At 41.9% G+C, this 26,299-nt stretch overlaps 1 protein-coding gene across 1 annotated transcript in view; it reads right to left on the minus strand.

Annotated features, from left to right (window-relative positions):
- Positions 1-22,354, minus strand: part of LOC115109745 (filamin-C-like) — a 59,613-nt gene extending 37,259 nt beyond the window's left edge. Inside the window, exons 1-3 of the mRNA XM_065009951.1 lie at positions 21,970-22,354; positions 14,385-14,633; positions 10,166-10,263 (exon numbers count right to left, since the gene is read on the minus strand). Of these exons, the coding sequence (XP_064866023.1) occupies positions 10,166-10,263; positions 14,385-14,633; positions 21,970-22,354 (732 nt within the window). The remainder of the gene's footprint in view (positions 1-10,165; positions 10,264-14,384; positions 14,634-21,969) is intronic.
- Between the last annotated feature and the right edge of the window lie 3,945 nt (positions 22,355-26,299).

Here is a 26,299-nt window from a genome sequence, read left to right on the forward strand (position 1 = left end):
AATTGTCTTACTTGACTTAAACACTTTTGCCCCATGGGAAGCATAGGTCAAAGCACATCTGTATTTACCCTTAAAGAGGATTGTTGTCTGGTCTTTACTGTAAATAGTTTTAAAGAAATCGATACAGGACTAAATGACTTAGTAGGCCTGGAAGATAGTCTGTCTACTTCGCAAAAGGTAGAACTTTGTTTAAGGACATAGACATAACAGACAGGCATAAAATAAACCAATGTGAAGGCACATTTCCACATTGCATAGATTCTATTTATATTCTATTTCATTGACTCCCTCCTCCACTCTCTTTCTCCCTCCCTCCCTGTTTTTGGCCATATCACAGTGTGGTGTAAATATCTTGACCCCAGTACAGCAGGGTTAAGCACTGAGGCCTCAGTAAGCCATGATTTAGCCAGAGCCAAGCCCTCTCCCACACCTCATCTACAGCTCTCAAGACAGCCCTCAGCCCGGGGAGAATTCAGCCCCCTAGTCCTGGGACCTGGGTATCCAAGACACATACCTTTGGCCTTATCTCTTACTACAATACACACGCTAGGCCAGCTCAATATACAGTATAACCTAGGCCAGTGTAACAGTATAACTTTAGACCGTCCCCTCGCCCATACCCGGGCGCGAACCAGGGACCCTTTGCACACATCAACAACAGTCACCCACAAAGCATGGTTACCCATCGCTCCACAAAAGCCACGGCCCTTGCAGAGCAAGGGGAACCACTACTTCAAGGTCTCAGAGCAAGTGACGTCACCGATTGAAACGCTATTTAGCGCGCACCACCGCTACCTAAGCGTGATCCGCATCAATGTAACAGTATAACTTTAGACCGTCCCCTCGCCCATACCCGGGTGCGAACCAGGGACCCTCTGCACACATCAACAACAGTCACCCACGAAGCATGGTTACCCATCGCTCCTTAAAAGCCGCGGCCCTTGCAGAGCAAGGGGAACTACTACTTCAAGGTCTCAGAGCAAGTGACGTCACCAATTGAAACACTATTTAGCGTGCACCACCGCTAACTAAGCAAGCGTTTCACATCTGTTACACCAGCTCAATATTTAGTGACTCCCCATCCCGGGTCCGGGAGCGTAATCCTCAAATGACCCTAATTAGCATAATGCAACACTCATAAATATTACTAGAAAATATTCCTATTCATGAAATCACAAGTGAAATATATTGAAACACAGCTTAGCCTTTTGTTAATCACCCTGTCATCTCAGATTTTCAAAATATGCTTTACAGCCAAAGCAAGACAAGCATTTGTGTAAGTTTATCGATAGCCTAGCATAGCATTATGTCCAGCTAGCAGCAGGTAACTTGGTCACGAAAATCAGAAAAGCAATCCAATTAAATTGTTTACCTTTGATGAGCTTCGGATGTTTTCACTCAAGAGACTCCCAGTTAGATAGCAAATATTCCTTTTTTCCAAAAATATTATTTTTGTAGGCGAAATAGCTCCGTTTGTTCTTCACGTTTGGCTGAGAAATCGACCGGAAATTGCGGTCACGACAATGCCGAAAAATATTCCAAATTAGCTCCATAATATCGACAGAAACATGGCAAACATTGTTTATAACCAATCCTCAAGGTGTTTTTCAAATATCTATTCGATAATATATCCACCAGGACAATTTGTTTTTCAGTAGGACCGATTGGAAAAATTGCTATTTTACGCAAGAATCACTCTGAGAGCCATCAGGTGACCACTTACACAATGTAGCCGCTTACGCTTATTCTTCAACATAAAGGTGTAAAACTACGTCACAATGCTGTAGACACCTTGGGGAATACGTAGAAAAAGTAATCTGGTTGATAGCCCATTCATTGCTCAATAGGGATGCATCGGAACGCAGAGCTTTCAAAACATGAGTCACTTCCGGATTGGATTTTTCTCAGGCTTTCGCCTGCAATATCAGTTCTGTTATACTCACAGACAATATTTTTACAGTTTTGGAAACTTTAGAGTGTTTTCTATCCTAAGCTGTCAATTATATGCATATTATAGCATCTTGTTCTGAAAAAATATCCCGTTTACTTTGGGAACATTATTTTTCCAAAAATGAAAATACTGCCCCCTAGTCACAAGAAGATACACCCTAAGCCATCTCAGCATGAATCCCACCCTTGGGTGATGCCTTGTCATGAATGGCCGTGCTTCACTGAGACTATGCACGTGTTGTATCAGATAAACAAGTGAACAACTAGATAAACAAGCACTCAAATTGTACATCTGACAGTGTCAGTATTGGAATTGAATTTGGCAAATCTATATCTCAGCATATAAATCTATAATATGCTATAATCATGCACCTACTCATGCACCTACTCAACACTCAAACAAATTAAAAGGGGGAGGCTTGCAACCTGAAGAAGACCATCCCAACCGTGAAGCACGGGGCTGGCAGCATCATTTCGTGGGGGTGCTTTGCTGCAGGAGGGTGTGGTGCACTTCACAAAATTGATGGCATCATGAGGTAGGAAAATTATGTGGATATATTGAAGTATCATCTCAAGACATCAGTCAAGAATGAACCAGACTAGGGGGCGCTAGAGAGCGTGCTATGGAGTAGACGTGCTTTGCTAGAGCTCCGCTCCATTTTGAAACAAATGAGTATTTATCTTAACCTCTCACGACCTATATCTTCAAACAAATATGACAAAGGGAAAAGGCACCAGAAAAGGGAGCGCTAAACAAGATAATTTGAATGAGATAGACAGCGAACCAATTTCAACGTCGCCAACCCACGAGGAGTTAGCTGAAGAGGCTAGCTTCCAAGAGTCCCCCACAGAGCCTACGCAAAGTGACATACTGGCTGCCATAAACTCACTAAGCAAGAAGGTGGACACAAGGTTGGCTGATATCTCAAAGAGTATTGGGACTTTGGCCGAAACTGTGAAGGCAACTCAGAGAAGGGTGCATGAGGTTGAGCAAACGACAGTCGATCACGAGGCCAGGCTACAGGACATAGAGAAACAGTGCGCAACGTTCAAAAATGACAACAAAACCCTGAAAGCCCGACTGGAAATGCTCGAGTCGCATTCAAGACGCCAGAACATCCGAATATGTGGCATCCAGGAGGACACTGAGAAAGGGAAACCCACTGAATTAGTTTCGGAGCTGATACGGGCATTGCTGGGGAGTGAACACTTCAAAACGGCCATCCTGATCGACCGCGCACACAGATCTCAGGCAACGAAGCCGGCCAAGGGCGGGCCACCAAGGCCATTCATTGTACGGCTGCACTATCCCCAACCCGGGATCTCATCCTCAAGCTGGCTAGTCAAAAGTTCCCCCTTAACTTCAACGGAGCCAGGGTGTCTTTCTACCCAGATCTTACCTTGGAGGTGAGGAACCAACGGAAAGAGTATGATGAGGTACGCAACAAATGCAGGGCGGCCAACATCCGATATGGATTCCTCTTCCCAGCCCGGTTTAAGGTGACAGTCGAAGGATCAACACGTACGTTTGACAACCCAAAAGAGGCCGATCTGTTCTTGACAAGCAAGCTCCCTGGCTGAGGATACAGAACGGCTGTGTCAGCCGGCTAAATGACCAAATACAGGCCAGGAATTTGTTTGGATTTCCGGACTATGGCTTTTCGATTAGAAGATCAGAATTTGGGACTTATGATTGGTGAGATGTTGTGGCTAATATAGCATTGTTTGGCACATCATGTTTTAGCGCCACTCACCCCCTAACGTGAGAGTTAAGTGTTAAGTGTTATTTAATATTAGTTTATATGCGGAGTATCTATAGACGAGTTAGGGTGTCTAGACATACAGCTTGAACTAAGGTTTGTGTGTTAGCCAAGGAGTGCTTCGTTTGGGGAAGTCACTCAGTAAAGGGACGGGAGGGGGGATGGGGTCTGTGTTTTATGTTCACGTTTATTATTAATACAGGTGGAATGACAAGCTCCCGCACGGCGGGACGTTTTTCTTCTGAGTTTTATATGACAGCAACAATTTGCTCTAAAATAAGAAATGCCACATAGTGACAGAGCACAGAGTAGACCAGGTGGAATAAAGATAGTCAGCTGGAACTGTAATGGCTTAGGGTATGTGGTGAAGCGAGCTAAGGTTTTCTCTCATCTTAAATCACTGGGTGCTGACATAGTGTTTCTTCAAGAAACTCATATTAAACGCTCCGCTCAGGCCAAGCTACGAGTCGGCTGGATCGGTCAGATGTACCAGTCTAACTTTGATGCAAAAGCGAGAGGGGTAGCAATCCTGATAAGGAAAAACATTCCGTTTGTTTACTCATCCTCGATTTCAGATCCTAATGGTCGGTATATTATTGTGGCTGGTACACTGAATTCGAAACCAGTAACCTTGGTCAATTTATATGGACCCAACTTCGATGATCCATTATTTTTTCAAAGGGTATTTAAGGACATACCAAATATCTCAGATACAGGTGTTATTGTTGGAGGGGACTTTAACTGTACGTTAGATCCTCTTTTAGATAAACAGCTATCAAGGTCACTCCAACAATCAAATGCCAGTGTCTTTCTAAATACATTGATGACAAACTTTAACATTGTCGATATTTGGAGACTGACACACCCAACAGACAGGGATTACTCTTTCTTTTCATCAGTTCATAAATCATATTCCAGAATTGACTATTTTGTGTTGGACTCCAAACTAATTTCAGCAGCTGAGTCGGTTTCCTATCACCCTATTCTAATTACGGACCACTCTCCTGTGTCCATGGTGCTGAAACTCAACAATATGTCGACAGGTCGGTGAACATGGCGCTTAGACGCATACCTGCTGAAAGATCAGGCTTTTTGTCAGTATTTGAAGGAGCAGATTGCCTTTTTCCTCGGAACTAACGACACGGGGGATGTTGACGACTCCACCCTTAGGGAATCTCTAAAGGCTGTGGTTACAGTATTTCTTATACATCAGAGACGAAGAAACGCGCCAATACTAGGCTAAGAGAAATTGAAAGAGAGTTAGGGGAACAGGAGAACGTTTTTAGGACGAATTCCTCATATACAGTCCTTGAGAAGATCACAAAGTTAAAATATGAATACAATACCATCCTTTCGAAACGGGTGGGCTCTTTACTTGCTAGAACGCAACAAAGTTATTTTGAACTGGGTGACAAACCACATAAATTATTAGCAAGACAGCTAAGGCATGTACAGGCATCTAGAGCTATTCACAAAATAAAAGACAAGAAGGGTAAAATAGTAACAGATCCGCAGGATATTAATAAATGCTTTGCGCAGTTTTACTCAGAGCTATACCAATCAAAATACGATGCTACTGATCCAAAAACGATGGAACACTTTCTCGCTGAATGTGAACTTCCTAAACTAGACAGGGGGGCAGCTTCTGCACTCGATGCAGGGATAACTTTGGAGGAAATTAACACAGCGATAGCACAATTTCCAAATAGCAAGGCCCCTGGGCCCGATGGATATGTAATAGAATTCTATAAGAAGTACTGCGCCAGTCTAGCTCCACTTACGTTGCGAATGTTTAAACAATCCAAAGAAAATGCCAAACTCCCGCAAACACTGTATGAGGCTACAATAGCACTGATCTTGAAAAAAAGATTGACATTCCATGGAGATGTCGTCTTATCTCCCCGTGTCGTTACTCCCCATAGAAAACAAGGTGTTGACAAAGATATTGGCAAACCGATTGAAAACATATATTTCTGACATCATACACCCTGACCAGACAGGTTTTATCCCGGGCCGACATATACACTACAATTTGATACGTCTTTTCAACGTAATGTATCACGATCATAAGGTTGAGGCAGTGGTAATAGCTCTGGATGCAGAGAAGGCGTTTGACCGGATTGAGTGGAAATATATGATGTCGGTTCTGGAGAACTTCGGGTTCGGAAAGGAATTTATTAATTGGATAAGAATTATTTATGCACACCCAATGGCGTCCGTGGTAACCAATCAAGAAATGTCGCAGTCATTCCGCTTGTTCAATGGGTGCCGACAGGGGTGCCCTATTCCGCCTGCTCTCTTCGCTATAGCCATAGCTATAGCTATAGCCTTGCTACTCGCATTCGGGCATGTGTCAATATAGCTTCTGTTAAAATAAAGGACACACAGCACAATTTTTCCCTATATGCAGACGATGTTCTTTTGTTTTTGTCCAAACCTAAAATTCTATTCCACCCTTACATAACTTGATAAACACATTTGGCTCCTTCTCTGGCTACAAGATAAACTGGCAAAAAAGTGAGTTGATGCCAATATCACGGCCTGTGGATATGCAATTTCTGCTATCTACCCCGTTTAGAACAGTGATGGACAAGTTCACAAGCCTTGGCATTGTAGTGACAAGAGACCTTGATCAGCTATTGAAAGTGAATTGGGACATGAAAATATATCAGCTTAAACAAAATATAGATTTTTTGGAAAACTCTGCCTATCTCCTTGGTTGGTCGTATAAACGCTATTAAAATGGTTGTCCTACCCAGGTTTCTTTACCTCTTCCAATGTCTACCCAATTTCATACCACAAAGCTATTTTAAGAAACTGGATTCAATAGTAACTCCATTTTTATGGGATAACAAGGCAGCCAGAATTTCAAATAAGCATTCATGCAAGTAGAAAATAGAGGTGGACTTTGGCCTTCCTCACTTTAAACTGTATTATTGGGCTGCTAATCTGAACATTGTGTCTTTCTGGAGGGAAAGCTTACCTGCGATGAGACAGAAGGATATGCCTGCATGGCTTTTGATTGAGCAGGCCTCCTGTCAACGTTCCTCACTCCCTGCACTTGTTAATAGCCCATCATATGTGAAAAAATCCACTTATGACTCTAACCCAGTCATTTGTCATACGCTTAGGATCTGGAAACAGATTAGGTATTTTCTTAACATACCCACTGTATACATTGACAGCCCGATTTGCCTGAATCATGCTTTCCACCCCGCATTGGATGATGTGGTGTTTTCACAGTGGAGGTAGAAGGGGCTCACAACAATTGGTAATCTATACATAGATGGTCAGTTAGCTTCATTTCAGCAAATACAGGGAAAGTTCAACATGCCAACAACACATTTTTTCAGATACCTCCAAATCAGGAATTTCGTAAGGACACATATCCCACAGTATGGCATGAAGCCAAATAGTCCTACATTAGATAGCTTGATCCTTGTCAAACCCCATTCAAAAGGGTCGGTCTCTAGACTGTATGATGTGCTACAGGCCCACATAGAGGTATCCACAGATACCATTAAAAGGGCTTGGGAACAAGAACTTGGTTCAGAAATCTCAGATGAGGACTGGGTAGAAGCTCTCAGGAATATAAACCACAGTTCAGTGAATGCCAGACACAACCTTGTACAGTTTAAGGTGATACACAGGTTACATTACTCAAAAGTAAAACTGCATAAAATATTCCCGGACACCTCACCACTGTGTGAGAGGTGCAAGCAGGATGAGGGGACATTGACCCACTTATTCTGGACATGTCCTAAGTTACATGTTTACTGGGCTCTCATTTTTGATTATTTATCTAGAGCCTTTGATAGAGTTCTAGCCCCAGACCCATTGATCGCTGTTTGGTACAGTTGATGGGAATAACCACGAAGGGAAAGCTGTCTCTCTTTGTACTCTTATTAGCCAAAAGGCTCATATTGCAATTTTGGAAACTGGAGACTGTACCTACCTTTGAAATGTGGTTACGGGATTTAGGGAATGTAATACATATGGAAAAGATTCGATACAATACCTCCAATAGAAGTCCAATGTTTTACAAAATATGGCAGCCGATACTGGATAAATGGTCTAGTCCCGCTTCATAACTGGGTTGACGATCTGCTGCTACTCTGTGCTGTACTCCACTCAATACTTATTTTTGGCTTAACTACACTGCTTGTAATGACTATATGCTGTCTTCTTATACATGTACCACCTAATAGGATTTTGTTTTATTTTGTGTATGTGTGAGTTAAGTTTTGTTTTGTCCTCTAAATTGGCCATCCCATTCAACAGTACAATGAATGTCATTGTTAGTATTGCTGTCTTTTTTATTAGATTTTTTATTGTAAAATAATAAACATATTATTTTAAAAAAGTTAACTTGTGGAGGTCTACGAAAAAAATTCTGAGGTCTTGGCTGATTTCTTTTGATTTTCCCATGATGTCAAGCAAAGAGGCACTGAGTTTAAAGGTAGGTGTTGAAATACATCCACAGATACACCTCTAATTGACTCAAATTATGTCAATTAACTTATCAGAAGCTTCTATAGCCATAACACCATTTTCTGGAATTTTCCAAGCTGTTTAAAGGCAGAGTCAACTTAGTGTACGTAAACTTCTGACCCACTGGAATTGTGATACAGTGAATTATAAGTGAAATAATCTGTCTGTTAACAATTGTTGGAAAAATTCCTTGTATCATGCACAAAGTAGATGTCCTAACCGGCTTTCCAAAACTATAGTTTATTAACAAGAAATATGTGGAATTTTTGAAAAACGAGTTTTAAAACTTCTTAAGGCTAGGCGCCCCGTTAGCGGGACAACTTTCGATGAAACTGGAGGGCGTGCAATTCAAATAAATAATCAGAAAAATTATGGATTTTAAACATTTAGGTACATACAAGTGTCTTATATCGGTTGAAAGCTTAAATTCATGTTAATCTAACTGCACTGTCCGATTTACAGTAGCCATTACATCGAAAGCATGCCATGTGATTGTTTGAGGACGGCGCCCCACATCAAAATATTTTACTGACCGACAAAGGCTTCATAAATTCACAAATAGCGATTAAATATTCACTTACTTTTTCAAAATCTTCCTCTGATTTGTCATCCAAAGGGTCCCAGCTATAACATGTAGTGTCGTTTTGTTAGATAAAATCCTTCTTTATATCCCAAAAAGTCTGTTCAGTTGGCGCCATCGATTTCATTAATCCACTCGTTCAACATGCAGAGAAAGGAATCCAAAAATGTACTGATAAACTTTGTTAGAACAAGTCAAAATACTTTTCTATTTACTCCTCAGATACCCTAAAATGTAAAAGAGGAAAGAGGTATGTTCAATGTGTCTCCTCTTCTTCGGGCGCGCATACACAAATTTCCAAGACCATGTCCCTGTAGTAAAACTCATTATTCTTACTCGTTTTGGAAGAAACAAGCCTGAAATCTTGAGCATTGAGTGTTGACACCCAGTAGACGACATAGGAATTGCATACTGGGAGATAGATTTAATTTTTTCCCTGTACTTTCCATTGTAAAAGCATGGGCTCTCTGGTTTTTCTTTGGATTTTCTCCTACCATATCTATTGTGTTATAGTCTCCTACATTATTTAAACATTTCTACAAACTTCAAAGTGTTTTCTTTCCAATGGTACCAATTATATGCATTTCCTAGCTTCAGGGTCTGAGCAACAGGCAGTTTACTTTGGGCACGTCAGTCAGGCGGAAATTGAGAAAAAAAGGACCCTAGCCTGACTCCAACCTAAGTGTATGTAAACTTCCGACTTCACCTGCATGTGGTTTCACTTTTCACGTGTAATATTTTACATTTCTCATGTGTGCTTTTGTAATTGCCGGGATTAGAACCCGGGTCTCCCACAGGAAAAGCCAAATTCTGAAGTTGCAGGCGGGCCTACTTCATCACGTGACCATGAAGAACCATGGCCGACTCATGTCCACTACACTTTCACATGTGCAATTTTATATTTTTATGTCATCTAGGGCTGTCAAATTATAAAACAATGTAATTGACTTTATCGCAGGACCTGCTGTAATTAATCGCAAATTCATAATTTGCTCAAATTGAGCTGTAATTTAAGCATTACAAGAATATTGAGTAACACATCGCTCAGAAATAAGAAATTATTATTTTTATACTCGTGGAGGCTAAGTTACCTTCTTCCAGAATGGCATTACATACTGTAACATTGCTACTGCAACATGTTAACACCACCTTTTCACATGAGGAGAATAACGCTATTTCATCACTACATTTGAACTTGCAATTACACACGTGAAAGTGAGATTTTCACACGTGGAATTTTCTTACATGTGAAACTGCAAATTAGATTTGAACATGTGATTTACTTTCACATGTGAACTTGGATTTGAAAATGTGATTTGAACATGTTAAACTGCAAATTTGACAAGCCTCAAGGGACAGTAGTCCCCAGAGTAGTGTGTCTTACCTGGGGAACGCCCAGCCAGTCGTCAGCCTGCTGCATAGCCTCTCTGGCATTCTCCACAGGCTGGTTAGGGTCCCAGGCCTGCCAGTCAGGGCACAGACCTACAGGGAAAGAGAGAGGGAAACAATGGGAGAGAGGTAGAGAGGGAGGAAGGAGGGAGGGAGTGACTAAGTGGATTAAGATGGCATCCTCTCAGGGTTAAGATGGCATCCTAAAGCAACAGACGTCCTTTCACTTTCCCTGTCGGACACTGAGGGCTAAAGCAAACAGGCTAAACACTAGAAATATTGGAATTAGCATTCCCATTCAAGTCAATGGGTCTATGATGTGTGGACCGCAATGTAATTCGATTTCTATGTGCTTATTTTTTTTATTTTTAAAGTACCTTTATTTAACTAGGCAAGTCAGTTAATTAAGAACAAATTCTTATGTACAATGACAGCCTACCCCGCCAAACCCTCCCCTAACAGGGACGACGCTGGCCAATTGTGCCCCGCCCTATTGGACTCCCGATCACGGCCGGTTGTGATACAACCCGGGACCAAACCCAGGTCTGTAGTGACGCCTCTAGCACTGCGATGCAGTGCCGTAAACCACTGCACCACTCGTGAGGCCATAAATGATGTGCCTTGTGCTGCTAATGCTTAATTATCTGTTATCAATGCAGTGAGTTCACTGACTCAAAGAACCCAGAGCTCAACAAGTCTAGTATGTCGTTATTACTGACACCGCGGTGCTGCTGTGTTCCTGTAACATTATCGTGACGTTTAAACGTTTACATTACATTGATCTGGCGCTGGAATATTGGCAGGAATATACGAGAAATACTTTCTCAAACAAAGGTGGGGACGACTCTTGTTCTACCTGATTTCTCTATCTGTAACAAAACTATAAGTCTGTTAAGAATAAATACCCTACCGTTCAAAAGTTTGGGGTCACTTAGAAATGTCCTTGTTTTTGAAAGAAAAGCAAATTTTTTGTACATTAAAATAACATCGAATTGATGAGAAATACAGTGTAGACATTGTTAATGTTGTAAATTACTATTGTAGCTGGATTTTTTATGGAATATCTACATAGGCGTACAGAGGCCCATTATCAGCAACCATCACTCCTGTGTTCCAATGGTACATTGTGTTAGTTAATCCAAGTTTATAATTTTAAAAGAATAATTGATCATTTTGCAATGATGTTAGCATAGCTGTAAACTGTTGTTTTGATTAAATAAGCAATAAAACTGGCCTTCTTAGACTAGTTGACTATCTGGAGCGTCAGCATTTGCGGGTTTGATTACAGGCTCAAAATGGCCAGAAACAAAGAACTTTGTTCTGAAACTCGACAGTCTATTCTTGTTCTGAGAAATGAAGGCTATTCCATGTGAGAAATTGCCAAGAAACTGAAGATCTAGTACAACACTGTGTATTACTCCCTTCACAGAACAGCGCAAACTGGCCCTAACCAGAATAGAAAGAGGACTGGGAGGCCCCGGTGCACAACTGAGCAAGAGGACAAGTGTCTAGTATCTAGCCTCATATGTCCTCATCTGGCAGCTTCATTGAATACTACCCGCAAAACACCAGTCTCAACATCCAAATTAAAGAGGCGATTCTGGGAACTTGGCCTTCTAGGCAGAGATGCAAAGAAAAAGCCATATCTCAGACAGGCCAATAAAAATAAAAGATTAAGATGGGTAAAATAAAACAGACACCGGACAGAGGAAGATTGGAAAAAAGTGTTATGGACAGACAAATCTAAATTTGAGGTGTTCGGAACACAAAGAAGAAAATTTGCGAGACGCAGAACATTTTTTAAGATGCTAGAGGAGTACTTGACGCCATCTGTCAAGCATGGTGGAGGCAATGTGATGGTCTGGGAGTGATTTGGTGGTGGTAAATTGGGGAATTTGTACAGGGTAAAAGGGATCTTGAAGAAGGAAGGCTATCACTCCATTTTGCAATGCCATGCCATACCCTGTGGACAGCGCTTAATTGGAGCCAATTACCTCCAACAACAGGACAATGACCCAAAGCACAGCTCCAAACTATGCAATGACTATTTAGGGAAAAAGCAGTCAGCTGGTGTTCTGTCTATAATGGAGTGGCCAGCACAGTCACCGGATCTCAACCCGATTGAGCTGTTGTGGGAACAGCTTGACCGTATGGTACGTAAGAAGTGCCCATCAAGCCAATCCTACTTGTGGGAGTTGCTTCAGGAAGCATGGGGTGAAATCTCTTCAGATTACCTCAACAAATTGACAACTAGAATGCCAAAGGTCTCTGCAAGGCTGCAATTGCTGCAAATTGAGGATTCTTTGACAAAAGCAAAGTTTGAAGGACAATTATTATTTCAATTAAAAATAATTATTTATAACCTTGTCAATGTCTTGACTATATTTCCTCTTCATTTTGCAACTCATTTCATGTATGTTTTCATGGAAAACAAGGACATTTCTAAGTGACCCCAAATTTTTGAACAGTAGTGTACATTACAAAACTAATTCTAAGGATTTGAGCAGGGCAGGATTTGTCAACTTCCTAAATGATATCACATATTCAGTAAGGAACCTGGGCCTTGTATGATCTCAGCTGTAGCTAGTTAGGTGTTTGAAAGTCGCTGTTTCACGTCAGGCTTTCTGAGTCATGTAAACATTCAACCACAGTGTTCTAGACTCCTCTCTCCGTTCTATAACTCAAAATGAGACATTTAAAGCTTTATGTCAGAGGGTCAGATTGTGCAGTAACTTATGGTCAAATTGGAGGCATTTCAAGTCAACAAGTCATCTCTGTGAATCTCCACTCCTCCTCCAATGCTTATCCTCGTGCCATCAATCTCTAGCACAGAACGGCCTGCTTTTTAACACCATGCCAAGCATATAAGCACATCTTCCTTGACAGATGAAGAGGAATCGTGCCCAAATTTGGGGGTGTTGTGTGGGGAGGCTGAAGAGAGCTACTTCACTTAGTCTGGGACAGCTGGTAGGGACGTACTAGAGCTCTTTCTCTCCTCTCTCTGTTGATTTTTCAATCACTCTCTTTCTTCTCTCTCCCACCTTCTCTCTCTGTCCTTGTCTCTGTCACTCTGTATTCCTCTCTCTCCACTCTCTCTCTCTCTTTACCACTGACTAAACAGGTCCAACGAGGCCCACTGCCATTGCCAGGGTGTATAAGTGATACTATATCGAATACAACAACTGACTCATAGCTGACACTGACATCTCACCACAGTAACTTCCCACACATGTGTCTGATGGAAGACGAAATTACCTGGCACAGCACTTACCAGGGATCTACCATTCTCCATTAGTCACATTAATAGCACCAATCTGTTCCCAATTCAGTTCGTACCAGGACACTACCATTGTCCTTTAGTCACATTAACTAGCACTAAACTGTTCCCGAGTCAGTTCTTACCAGGTGCACAGTTAGGGAAATCGGTATCTTGAGCATCCCGAGATGTTACATAGAATTTCTGTCTCTTGGGCCTCCCGAGTGGCGCAGTGGTCTAAGGGACTGCATCAAAGTTGCTGACTGTGACACTAGAGATCCTGGTTCGAGTCCAGGGTCTGTCGCATCTGGCTGTGACTGGAAGACCCATGGGGCGGTGCACAATTGGCCCAGCGCTGTCCGGGTTAGGTGAGGGTTTGGCCGGTAGGGATGTCCTTGTCACATCACAACTCCTGTGGCGGGCCGGGTGCATGCACGCTGACACGGTCGCCAGGTGTACGGTGTTTCCTCCGACACATTGATGTGGCTGTCTTCCAGGTTAATCAGGCATTGTGTCAAGAAGCAGTGCTGCTTGGTTGGGTTGTGTCTCGGAGTATACATGGCTCTCGACCTTTGCCTCTCCGAGTCCGTACGGGAGTTGCAGCGATGAGACAAGTCTATGACTATCAATTGGATACCATGAAAAAGGTGTAAAATTAATAATAATAAAAAAAAGATTTTCTGTCTACCAAAAATGTGTATATTGACCATTCCAAGATGTTATATACATTTCTGCCTCAAATTGAAATTGTTATCTTCAACATTGCGAGATGTTAGGATTTCTGCCTCGACCAGAAATTGACATCTTGATGTTTGTGATGTTTTGTATGTAATTGGGTTCTGATGAAGATATGTTATCCTACCAGGAAGTAAAGTTCCCATGGGAGGAGTGCTGTGTCTGTCAGGGAGGTGTGTCCTGGGGACATATAAGGGGCAACATGAAATCCACATGTACTAACCAGGGGCACAGTTGTCTACCAGAGCTCCTAGGGCCTTGCCGTCCCTCCAGTCACGGTGGAAGTTGTTGATGGGCAGCTCAGGCACCTTGTTCCGGATCCAGCCAAGCAGCTTCTGCTTGGGGGTCAGTTCCTTGGCCTCCTCATCATCCTCGTCCTCCCACATGGGCATGGAGATGGAGTAGTGCAAGATCAGAGTCCAGATCAGACCCAGGATCAACTTCAGGTTCCCATCCACGATGGCCTTGGAGTCTGGAGGGGAGAGAAACACAGATCTAGAATCAGATTTTAGATCCCATTCATCATGGTAAGAAGCAATGGCATGTGTATGGCTTTTTCTCAGGCCAAATGGACTGTTTGGTATCTGAATCTATCTGAGTCTTTAGATAATCAAAATGGCCTTGTGATTACATCTACATTTTAGTCATTTAGCAGATGCTCTTATTCAGAGCTACTTACTATCACATCTATCAAGCCTGACCTGACTTCCACTCTCTCACCCCACCCCAGACACTCCTCTCCAACACAAGAGTGACTGAGTATCCCTGGAATTCCACATACAGACAATGGGGCATGGTTGGGCTCAACAGCTGAGGACATAGAGTATGTTGATATGGAATCCTTCCCTAAGTCAACAGCACTTGCATTTCAATTGCTTTGAAAGTACTTTGGACTTAGTGTGAGATAAATCCAGGAAGATGCACTAAGTAGTAGGACAGTAAAGAGGCTGGTATCATGCCAACAAACTTAACCAGTGTATTCTTAGATCAGTCATCTCTCTTCGTACCTCTTCAAAACTAACCAAACTCAGAGACTATACATAAACCAAACAATAGTCTCATACTTTGATTAAGAGTAGACAAACAAGAGAGGGTAATGTGTACCCTAAACCATTGTCAAATAGGCTAATACATACAGAGTTGAGGTCGGATGTTTACATACACCTTAGAAAAATACATTTAAACTAAGCTTTTCACAATTCCTGACATTGAATCCTAGTAAACATTCCCTGTTTAGGTCAGTTAGGATCACCACTTTATTTTAAGAATGTGAAATGTTAGAATAATAATAGAGAGAATGATTTATTTCAGCTTTAATTTATTTCATCACATTCCCAGTGGGTCAGAAGTTTACATACACTCAATTAGTATTTGGTAGCATTCCCTTTAAATTGTTTAACTTGGGTCAAACGTTTCGGGTAGCCTTCCACAAGCTTCCCACAATAAGACGGGTGAATTTTTGCCCATTCCTCCTGACAGAGCTGGGGTAACTGAGTCAGGTTTGTAGGCCTCCTTGCTCGCACACACTTTTTCAGTTCTGCCCACACATTTTCTATAGGATTGAGGTCAGGGCTTTGTGATGGCCACTCCAATACCTTGACTTTGTTGTCCTTAAGCCATTTTGCCACAACTTTGGAAGTATGCTTGGGGTCATTGTCCATTTGGAAGACCCATTTGCGACCAAGCTTCAACTTCCTGACATATGTCTTGAGATGTTGCTTCAATATATCCACATAATTTTCCTGACATCAATTTTGTGAAGTGCACCAGTCCCTCCTGCAGCAAAGCACCCCCAGAACATGATGCTGCCACCCCCGTGCTTCACGGTTGGGATGGTATTCTTTGGCTTGCAAGCCTCCCCCTTTTTCCTCCAAACATAACGATGGTCATTATGGCCAAACAGTTTTTGTTTCATCAGACCAGAGGACATTTCTCCAAAAAGTACAATGTTTGTCCCCTTGTGCAGTTGCGGTCTTGGAGCCGTGGCTTCTTCCTTGCTGAGCAGCCTTTCAGGTTATGTCGATATTGGACTCGTTTTGCTGTGGATATAGATACTTTTGTACCTGTTTCCTCCAGTATCTTCACAAGGTCCTTTGCAGTTGTTCTGGGATTGATTTACACTTTTTGCACCAAAGTACGTTCATCTCCAGGAGACAGAACACGTCTCCTTCCTGAGCGGTATAACGGCTGCGTGGTCCCATGGTGTTTATACTTGGGTGCTATTGTTTGTAAAGATGAAAGTGGTACCTTCAGGAGTTTGGAAATTGCTCCCAATTGCTCCCAAATTGTAGACTTCCTTGCGGAGGTCTACAATTTATTTGGGAGGTCTTGACTGATTTATTTTGATTTTCCCATGATGTCAAGCGAAGAGGCACTGAGTTTGAAGGTAGGCCTTGAAATACATCCACAGATACACCTCAAATTGACCCTAATGATGTCAATTAGCAGAAGCTTCTAAAGCCATGACATAATTTTCTTAAATTTTACAAGCTGTTTAAAGACACAGTCAACTTAGTGTATGTCAACTCCTGACCCACTGGAATTGTCATACAGTGAATTATAAGTGAAATAATCTGTCTGTAAACCATTGTTGGAAAAATTACTTGTGCCATGCACAAAGTAGATGTCCTAACCGACTTGCCAAAACTATAGTTTGTTAACAAGACATTTGTGGAGTGGTTGAAATACGAGTGTGAATGACTCCAACCTAAGTGTATGTAAACTTACAACTTCAACTGTATATATAAGGGCCATTTTTCAACTTCATATTCATCATCTCCAGCACCAGCCCAACATCAACATATGTGAACATGGCAGGTTTCTATGTTTTGTAGTAAAAAATATAGAGGAAGATACACAGTAATTTACATTTACATTTACATTTAAGTCATTTAGCAGACGCTCTTATCCAGAGCGACTTACAAATTGGTGCGTTCACCTTATGACATCCAGTGGAACAGCCACTTTACAATAGTGCATCTAAATCTTTTAAGGGGGGGGGGGGGGTGAGAAGGATTACTTTATCCTATCCTAGGTATTCCTTAAAGAGGTGGGGTTTCAGGTGTCTCCGGAAGGTGGTGATTGACTCCGCTGTCCTGGCGTCGTGAGGGAGTTTGTTCCACCATTGGGGGGCCAGAGCAGCGAACAGTTTTGACTGGGCTGAGCGGGAACTGTACTTCCTCAGTGGTAGGGAGGCGAGCAGGCCAGAGGTGGATGAAGTAATCCATGTATTGTATACTCAATGTATTCAGGGAGGGAATGGGCAAGACAAAAGATTGATGTTCCTTTGAACGGGATATGGTAGTTGGTGCCAGGCGCATCGGTTTGTGTCAAGAACTGCACCACTGCCTTGATTTTCAAGCTCAACAGGTAGGAGGGTTGTTTGTTTAATACTGCCTATCACCACCTATCAAAAGGTGTGTGCCAGTGACACGTACTCAGTATCACGTACTCAGTTGCTGTGACAACACAGAAAGGTTATTTCATGGTTTGTTTTCACTGTTCACTTAGTGTTGCTGCATCAAGTCTCAAGAGGCAGGCGTCAGGAGAGGAATGACAGCGCTGCCGTTATCGTGTCCCGTTTCTGTCAGACTGACAAGGTTGCAAGTATAAACACCTTCTCTGCCTGCCACTCCCCAACAAACACACTTTGAGGTGGGCATTGTGTGAATGACCCCTAACTTCTTTGCTGACACTATACTGCAGGACGTTGGGACATTCCAGAGGTATGAGGTCCATCGCTCTCCATAGAGACTACCCCCGGGCATCACGACACACACGCCATGCCCTTCACAACCACCCGCTCAAAGCGGCGGTCACACTAGGAATTTCATCGCGCAGTGTGGGGAGAGAAATCAGTCACCAGTGTCATGGGTTTAATAACCCATCTACTTAATGAAATGTGAGTCTGGAAAACGCTAGCTATGCTTCTCATAGTCCTAACCCTTATCATATCATAAGATGGTTATGTAAACATACTGTACAGTAGACAAAATTAAAGAAATAACTAGCCAAGGTGCTTAAAGAGCACTTTTCATGTCTCATTTGTTAGGTGTCTCTTCAGCAGTCAACTACAGTTAAGGGCATATTTCCTTCTAAACAAAAACCCTCTGTCTGTATCTTTGTGACACATCAATATTGAAATGAATCAAAATGTCAATATGAAGAGATTATTTCCAAAACGCTAAATCCACCAATTTTTCACATTTGTTTTCATCAAAAATGATTACTTATGGGTACATTTGTGTGTGTAAAATATTGCTGTTCTCAGATATATAATTCATAGATTATATTATATTCTTTTTTGCTAAATGCTATTAAGTGCATTCGGGAAGTTTTCAGACCCCTTCCCTTTTTCCACATTTTGTTACGTTACAGCCTTATTCTAAAATGTAAATATATCAAAATAAATCTTCATCAATTTACACACAATACCCCATTCTGACAAAGCGAGAACAGGTTTTTGGAAATTGTTGCAAATTTTTATATACATAAAAAAACAGAAATACCTTATTTACATAAGTATTCAGACCCTTCGCTATTAGACTCGAAATTGATCTCAGGTGCATCCTGTTCCGATTGACAAATTGACATGTTTCTACAACTTGATTGGAGTCCACCAGTGGTAAATTAAATTAATTTGACATGATTTGGAAAGGCACACACCTGTCTATATAAGGTCCCACAGTTGACAATGAATGTAAGAGCAAAAACAAAGCCATGAAGGACTTGTCAAGGCACAGATCTGGGGAAGGGTACCAAAACATTTCTGCAGCATTGAAGGTCCTCAAGAACAGAGTGGCCTCCATCATTCTTAAATGGAAGAAGTTTGGAACCACCAAGACTCTTCCTAGAGCTGGCCGCCCGGCAAAACTGAGCAATCAGGGGATAAGTGCCTTGGTCAGGGAGGTGACAGAGCTCCAGAGTTCCTCTGTGAACCAGAAGGAAGCCTTTTTAATTTTATATATATATATATATTTGTTGTACTTTTTATTAGTAGTTAAAGTCTTGCCCCAATGCTTCAACTCCCATATGGACTCGGGCGAGGCTGTTAAGGTTTTCTTCCGATGAAGGAGAGGAGGACCAAAATGCAGCGTGGTTGTCTTCATACATGTTTAATAAAGATAATGACGATACAATACAAAACAATAAACGTAACGTGAAAAACCGAAACAGCCCTATCTGGTGCAAACAAACACAGAGACAGGAACAAGACATCCAACATAGAATGCCCACTCAGATCACATCCTGACCAAACAAAACATAGAACCATACAAAGCAAACTATGGTCAGGGTGTGACAGTAAACCCCCCCCCCCCAAGGTGCGGACTCCGGCCACAAAACCTGAACCTATTGGGGAGGGTCTGGGCGGGCATCTGTCCGCGGTGGCGGCTCTGGTGCTGGACGTGGCCTAAACTTAAAACTTTGAATGTTCACAGGTATGGCGCCAACATGTCCAGGATGCCCTCTTACCTCATACATACACTTAGGCTACTGTTCAGTATCTCTATATACCTAGTCTCTCGTCGACTGACTATTGAGCATTAGTTTTGGGTTAACCGAGATAACTGTTTATCACAAACTAACTGCTAAGTTTGCCCCCTGCTTATTCAACCAGTACACAACCTGGCCAGTATAAAATTACATTATTTCAACCAGCTCTATCCACTGGAAGTACTGTATGTGTCTATGTCTAGCTAGTAGCTGCTGCTAAGGGAGTCCAGGGTCCACAGAGTCCAAGGTTCAGCAATCTATGCCTCAATCACTCATCCCGGGGTTTAGCTACCTCTTTGAACAGAATACCTTTATGATTATCCCTAACACATCGCACATGCTTGCAGCCAGCCTAAACCTCACCTCATAACCACACCATCCCAGGAGGATGTTAGCCATGCACCCACTGTTCAGCTAGACTGGGCCTAGATCCGCTTTGTATTACAGCCAACTCCTATCATCTTTCTCATAATTCCTCTGATCTACAAAACAATGAACATAGGATTTGGCTATGCAGCCCTAACTGATCTGGGACCACCAGGCTATTTTAGTGTTAAGCAGGCCATAGAGTTAGTGGCTGTCGACATAAACCCATTTCCTGTCCCTCATTTCCTGTCCCTTGGCCTGACTCATCTGATCTTCAGTGAGTGTGATTATGAGGTGCGGGTGTGAGTGCAGACTGAGAGGGGTGTGTGTGTTGTGGGTGTGTCCGTCTGTGCACGCATTGCACAACATCGTTGTGTGTGATTCTCATTAACATGGTCTTACTGAATTCTCAGAGGCCAGAGTGATGGCCTGCCACTGCCCACCTCAGTAGATTTGAGAGTTTAGGATGGATGTCTGGCTTCAGATTTGGCCCTGACATTTTTTAATTAAAACTTTATTTAACTAGTCAAGTCAGTTAAGAACAAATTCTTATTTACAATGATGGCCTACCCCGGCCAAAACCCTAACCCAGACAACACTGGGCCAATTGTGCACCGCCTTGTGGTACTCCCAATAACAGCCAGTTGTGATACGCCTCTAGCACTGAGATGCAGTGCCTTAGACTGCTGCGCCACTCAGGAGCCCCATGGGGGAGTGATCGCAACGGCACCTCCGCTGTAAGAGTTTCCAGAGAGCTGACTAACCCATGCCTACTTTGTGAAAGCCATGCATCAGTAGAGCACCTGACAAACTGGCAGTGGCGTGTATAAATACAATTATAAAATCAGTTATATTCCGTCTCTCTCTGTGTTTACATCCTTTTCAGTGAATTAGCAAGTGGCTGAATCTCACTGGAGAAATCATCCGAGCGAGGGAAAGAGCGCCTCTCTGTCTCAGTATGTGTACCCCGTGTATCTGATGCTATCTGGACCAAAAGAGTATAACATGTTGCCGCCGTAGCATTTGATTGATTGATGCCAGCAAGCATATGGTCTCCCTTTTTTCAATATTTTTTGCCATGGACAGCCACATGATTTTTAGCAACATTGATTAGACAATTTTTTTTTTTTATATCTTTAAGTTTGTTTTTAGTGTATTAAACTAAGCATATATAGTCTTGTTGATTTGATGATGTTTAAATGTTTGAAATGGAATAGCAGAGGCAGTGCTCCTGTTGTCTTTGTGCTGACTTGCGGTAACTCTGTGGTTCTACATCTTGTTTGACCATACTGCAGGTGATATGACTGTTTGGTATGTGCAATATTTGCTTCATGAACTGCTCTCCAGTTTTGTGATGAAACAAACGTATGTGTTGTTGAATTTATTCTGACAATGTGTGACTTGTCTTTTTGTTGTCTAGGCCTTATTGTATATCACGTTGGCGTATGAACGAATAGGTTATAGAGCAAACAACACAATTATCAAAAAACCTAATATGGCTTTTTTACTGACTTGGCTTCATCAGTGATTTTACCCACGCACCTCTACTGCAAACTGGGTTTACAGAGGTGCCATAATACTGCAGTGTGGATGGATGTTTAGTCACTCAGCTGAATGATTCAAATTGGTCTTTCAATAATATGTGGTCGACAATCTAAGATCCACTAATGTGTAAACGCATACTATTACTCTACTGTGTATTAAGTACAAATATTTTGTGAAATGACACTGACAGTCTATAATGAATGTATTATCCTTTGATTAATTAATAATTGATTCATTCATTTCTGTAGAGTCTATATTGTAACCTAAAGAAAATAGATTTATGAATCAGTAAAAAAGCTCTCCTCTCTCTCTCTCTCTCTCTCTCTCTCTCTCTCCCCCTTTCTCTCCCAAAGATGAATAACAATAAATAAAGAATTGTCCCCAAAAGCTTAATTATCACTTACCAATAGACACCAACTTGATGTGTTCCCCGTCCAAGAATTCAAGGGCCACCGACACATTTTCCAGTTTCATCTGTCTGAAGTTGGGTCTATTGTGATGCTTTCTATACATCTTCTTCTGACTCAGAACTTCCAGGAGCCCGATCAGCTTTAAACCGTCGCCAACATCCTTCTGTAAGTCAGTGATGCTCTTGTTGATGCCCTTGAGGTGCTCATTGCACCACCTGGTAAAAGTGTTCTGTTGTATTTTCTTCCATGGCGCATCCTCGGCAAGGTCCTTCTCTGTAGCCGGCATCTCGTTTTCCTTGTCCCCTTCAGAGTTGTCAGTGCCCTGGTAGTACTGTGGTGGGTGGCTGTCGTCATAGTAATGTGCATTATTGCTTGACATGCTGGCAGTTTCTGTGTGTGGCTTTTTATCCCGAAAGATAGACCGATGGCAAAAGATGGCAAAAAAGTTTAGCAGTGTCGATGCCAAGCGTGCGCACTATTCGCTGTTGTAAAAGTTCAAAACTTGGAGAGATGAGTTTTAAAAACTGTTCCCCCAAAGACTTTTCGGATGTGAAGAAGTCACTTCTTGTTAGGTTGGACAATGATGAATTAAATAGTCCGATTTACAGTCCGATTTACAGCCGGTCACTGGTTGTTAATTGGCAGTGGCTTGACAAATGTAGTTTTTGTTTCCTCATAGATAGGCTTAGAGAATAATGTCACTTTCTGAGAAATTATGCTTCAGTTCAGTTCGTTCCATAGCTGGTGAGTATTAAAGCAGCAGTTTCACGCACAGTAGTTCATTGAGTTCTGTATGAAAGTCAGTTAAACTTGAATGGTGTGAGGTGTGCAAGAGTGGAGTATATAAAGGAACCATCGGACTACGTCACACCCGTCGTAGACCACCATGTCATAACTACAATCATAGCCTGTTTTCTATATGTGAATAACGGGAGGGGTCAGAATTGGCCGTAAGGGATGATATGGCAGTGATACATTCACTGTGGGTCAGATCCTGTGCATGCAGCAACAGTTGTGACAGTGCGCTCTATTTTTAGACACTCCGATTTGGGTTGTGGAGCCTAGGACTTCTTGAGAGTGGTTAAACAATTGATCCAGGAGAGGAAAATGATGTATCCTAAAATCAAGTGGCCCTCACCTTCTGCTTAGTTGCAGAATGCATTTGGTATTTTATGGTTATTTTGTACTTGTGTACTTTTGTACCCTTTTTCCCCTTTGCTAAATCCTTGTAATAGCCTAATCTTTCAATTGGTAGGCTATATTATTTTCGCAAAGAGAGAGATTTAGGAAGGCCTCATAAAACATGAGGTCCCATATGCTATTGCTAGTAGTTCATTGAGCTACAAAGCCACTGCATTATGTACAGTTGAAGTTGGAAGTTTATATACACTTAGGTTGGAGTCATTAAAACTCGTTTTTTCAACCACTCCACAAATGTCTTGTTAACAAACTATAGGTTTGGCAAGTCGGTTAGGACATCTACTTTGTGCAAGTAATTTTTCCAACAATGGGTTACAGACAGACAGATTATTTCATTTATAATTCACTGTATCACAATTCCAGTGGGTCAGAAGTTGACATAAACTAAGTTGATTGTGCCTTTAAACAGCTTGGAAAATTCCATAAAATGATGTCATGGCTATAGAAGCTTCTGATAGGCTAATTGACATCATTTGAGTCAATTGGAGGTGTACCTGTGGATGTATTTCTAGCCTACTTTCAAACTTAGTGCCTCAGTGCCTCTTCGCTTGAAATCATAGGAAAATCAAAAGAAATCAGCCAAGACCTCAGAAAAAGAATTCTAGACATCCACAAGTCTGGTTTATCCTTGGGAGCAATTTCCAAATGCCTGAAGGTACCACGTTAATCTGTACAAACAACAGTACGCAAGTATTAACACCATGGGACCACACAGCCGTCATACCTCTCAGGAAGGAGATGTGTTCGGTCTCCTAGAGATGAACGTACTTTGGTGCAAAAAGTGCAAATCAGTCCCAGAACAACAGCAAAGGACCTTGTGAAGATACTGGAGGAAACAGGTACAAAAGTATCTATATCCACAGTAAAACAAGTCCTATAATCGACATAACCTGAAAGGCCGCTCAGCAAGGAAGAAGCCACTGCTCCAAAACCGACATAAAAAAGCCAGACTACGGTTTACAAATGCACATGGGGACAAAGATCATACGTTTTGGAGAAATGTCCCCTGGCCTGATGAAACAAAGATAGGGCTGTTTGGCCATAATATGACCATTGTTATGTTTGGAGAAAAAAGGGGGTGGCTTGCAAGCTGAAGAACACCATCCCAACCGTGAAGCACGGGGCTGGCAGCATGGAGGTGCTTTGCTGCAGAAGGGACTGGTGCACTTCACAAAATAGATGGCATCATAAGGGAGGGAAATTATGTAGATATATTGAAGCAATATCTCAAGACATTAGTCAGGAAGTTGGTGCTTGGTCGCAAATGGGTCTTCCAAATGGGCAATGACCCCAAGCATACTTCCAAATTTGTGGCAAAATGGCTTAAGGATAACAAAGTCAAGGTATTGGAGTGGCCATCACAAAGCCCTGACCTCAATTCCATAGAAAATTTGTGTGCAGAACTGAAAAACCTGACTCAGTTACACCAGCTCTGTCAGGAGGAATGGGCCAAAATTCACCCAACTTATTGTCGGAAGCTTGTGGAGAGGGAGAGACGATGGCTGCCCAAGCTCTGTTGCGCAAGCAAAACTCATGCGAACACCTGACGCGGTTATCTTTCTCGCTCATTTCTCAAAATTAAAGCCTGAAACTATGTCTAAAGACTGTTGACACCTTGAGGAAGCGATAAGAAAAGGAATCTGGTTGATATCCCTTTAAATGGAGTGAAGGCAGGCTATGGAACATGCAACTTTCAAAATAGAAGCCACTTCCTGGTTTGATTTTCCTCAGGTTTTCGCCTGCAATATCAGTTCTGTTATACTCACAGACAATATTTTGACAGTTTTGGAAACGTTAGTGTTTTCTATCCTAATCTGTCAATTATATGCATATTCTAGCATATGGGCCTGAGAAATAGGCCGTTTACTTTGGGAACGTTATTTTTCAAAACATAAAATAGTGCCCCCTAGCAGAAAGAGGTTAACTTCTTCGATATAGGGGGCGCTCTTTTAATTTTGGGATAAAAAAAATGTTCCCGTTTTAAACAAGATATTTTGTTACGAAAAGATGCTCGACTATGCATATAATTGACAGCTTTGGAAAGAAAACACTCTGACGTTTCCAAAACTGCAAAGATATTATCTGTGAGTGCCACAGAACTGATGCAAAAAAAAAAAATACTGCCCCCTAGTCGTAAAAGGTTGTTTATTACAAATCAAATCTCTAGTGATCGATTAGACACACATACAGGTCATCATATTTTCATATCCATATAGAATCCATATATACAGAATCCATATAGAACGTTAGAAATTCTTAGGTACTCACACAGAACCTTAATGATCACCCACACAGGACTTCAAACCCTGTCTATATGTACAAGGAAACCCATAACATTATCTAAATATTACCTAGGGGTCCCAAAACAAAGGGCATAGATGGCTAGCAAATTTAAAATAATTGGATTTCACCACTTCTGAGGGTCACTGAGACACTTTTCAGAACGAGGTCCTTCTTCCAATAACGCTTCACCAAGTACCATGTTTTACACAGAACCAACAGTCACCGTGGCCCCTCGCCCCTACAGACCGCACCAATCTCCACTGTGATCAATTCAGTGTCAGGACGGCTCTAAGACATCCGGTGTAGCAAGTACAGGGGCAAACTGCAGCCGTGAAGACTGGTTGAGGTAATAGGGATGTCAGATCTAAAAGAGAGGAACAATTTTCTTAAGTTAAAATAATTATACAACAAAACAGAGTGATTGATTGAGTGAGTGTGCATACGTGTGTTTGATAATTACCTGGCCCACATCACACTGCTTCAGGTCTACAAGCCTCTGGAAGTTCCAGCGTGCCACTTCAGGCCTGGAACAGCTAGGTGGAAACAACAGCTCGGGACAATAAAAGGCCACTAAAATGTGCAGTTTTGTCACAACACAACCCCACAGTTCCAAGTTATGACATCTCTCCCTACTTCTCTGCTTGACAAATCAAAAATCGGATTTGAAATAGAGCCTACCAATCTGTAACTAGAGCTGTTTTCGTAGCCAATCACCTGTCTCTTTCTAGCTGTTTCTAGCTGCTGTAAATGATTTCAGAAGCAAGTAAATTCATTACTTTCCAAATCACTACCACTAACCCAACAAGTTAGACAAAAATATTTTTTAATCTTCCCCTACTCT

Source organism: Oncorhynchus nerka, linkage group LG25 (genome assembly GCF_034236695.1).
Source record: "Oncorhynchus nerka isolate Pitt River linkage group LG25, Oner_Uvic_2.0, whole genome shotgun sequence".
NCBI lineage: Eukaryota > Metazoa > Chordata > Actinopteri > Salmoniformes > Salmonidae > Oncorhynchus > Oncorhynchus nerka.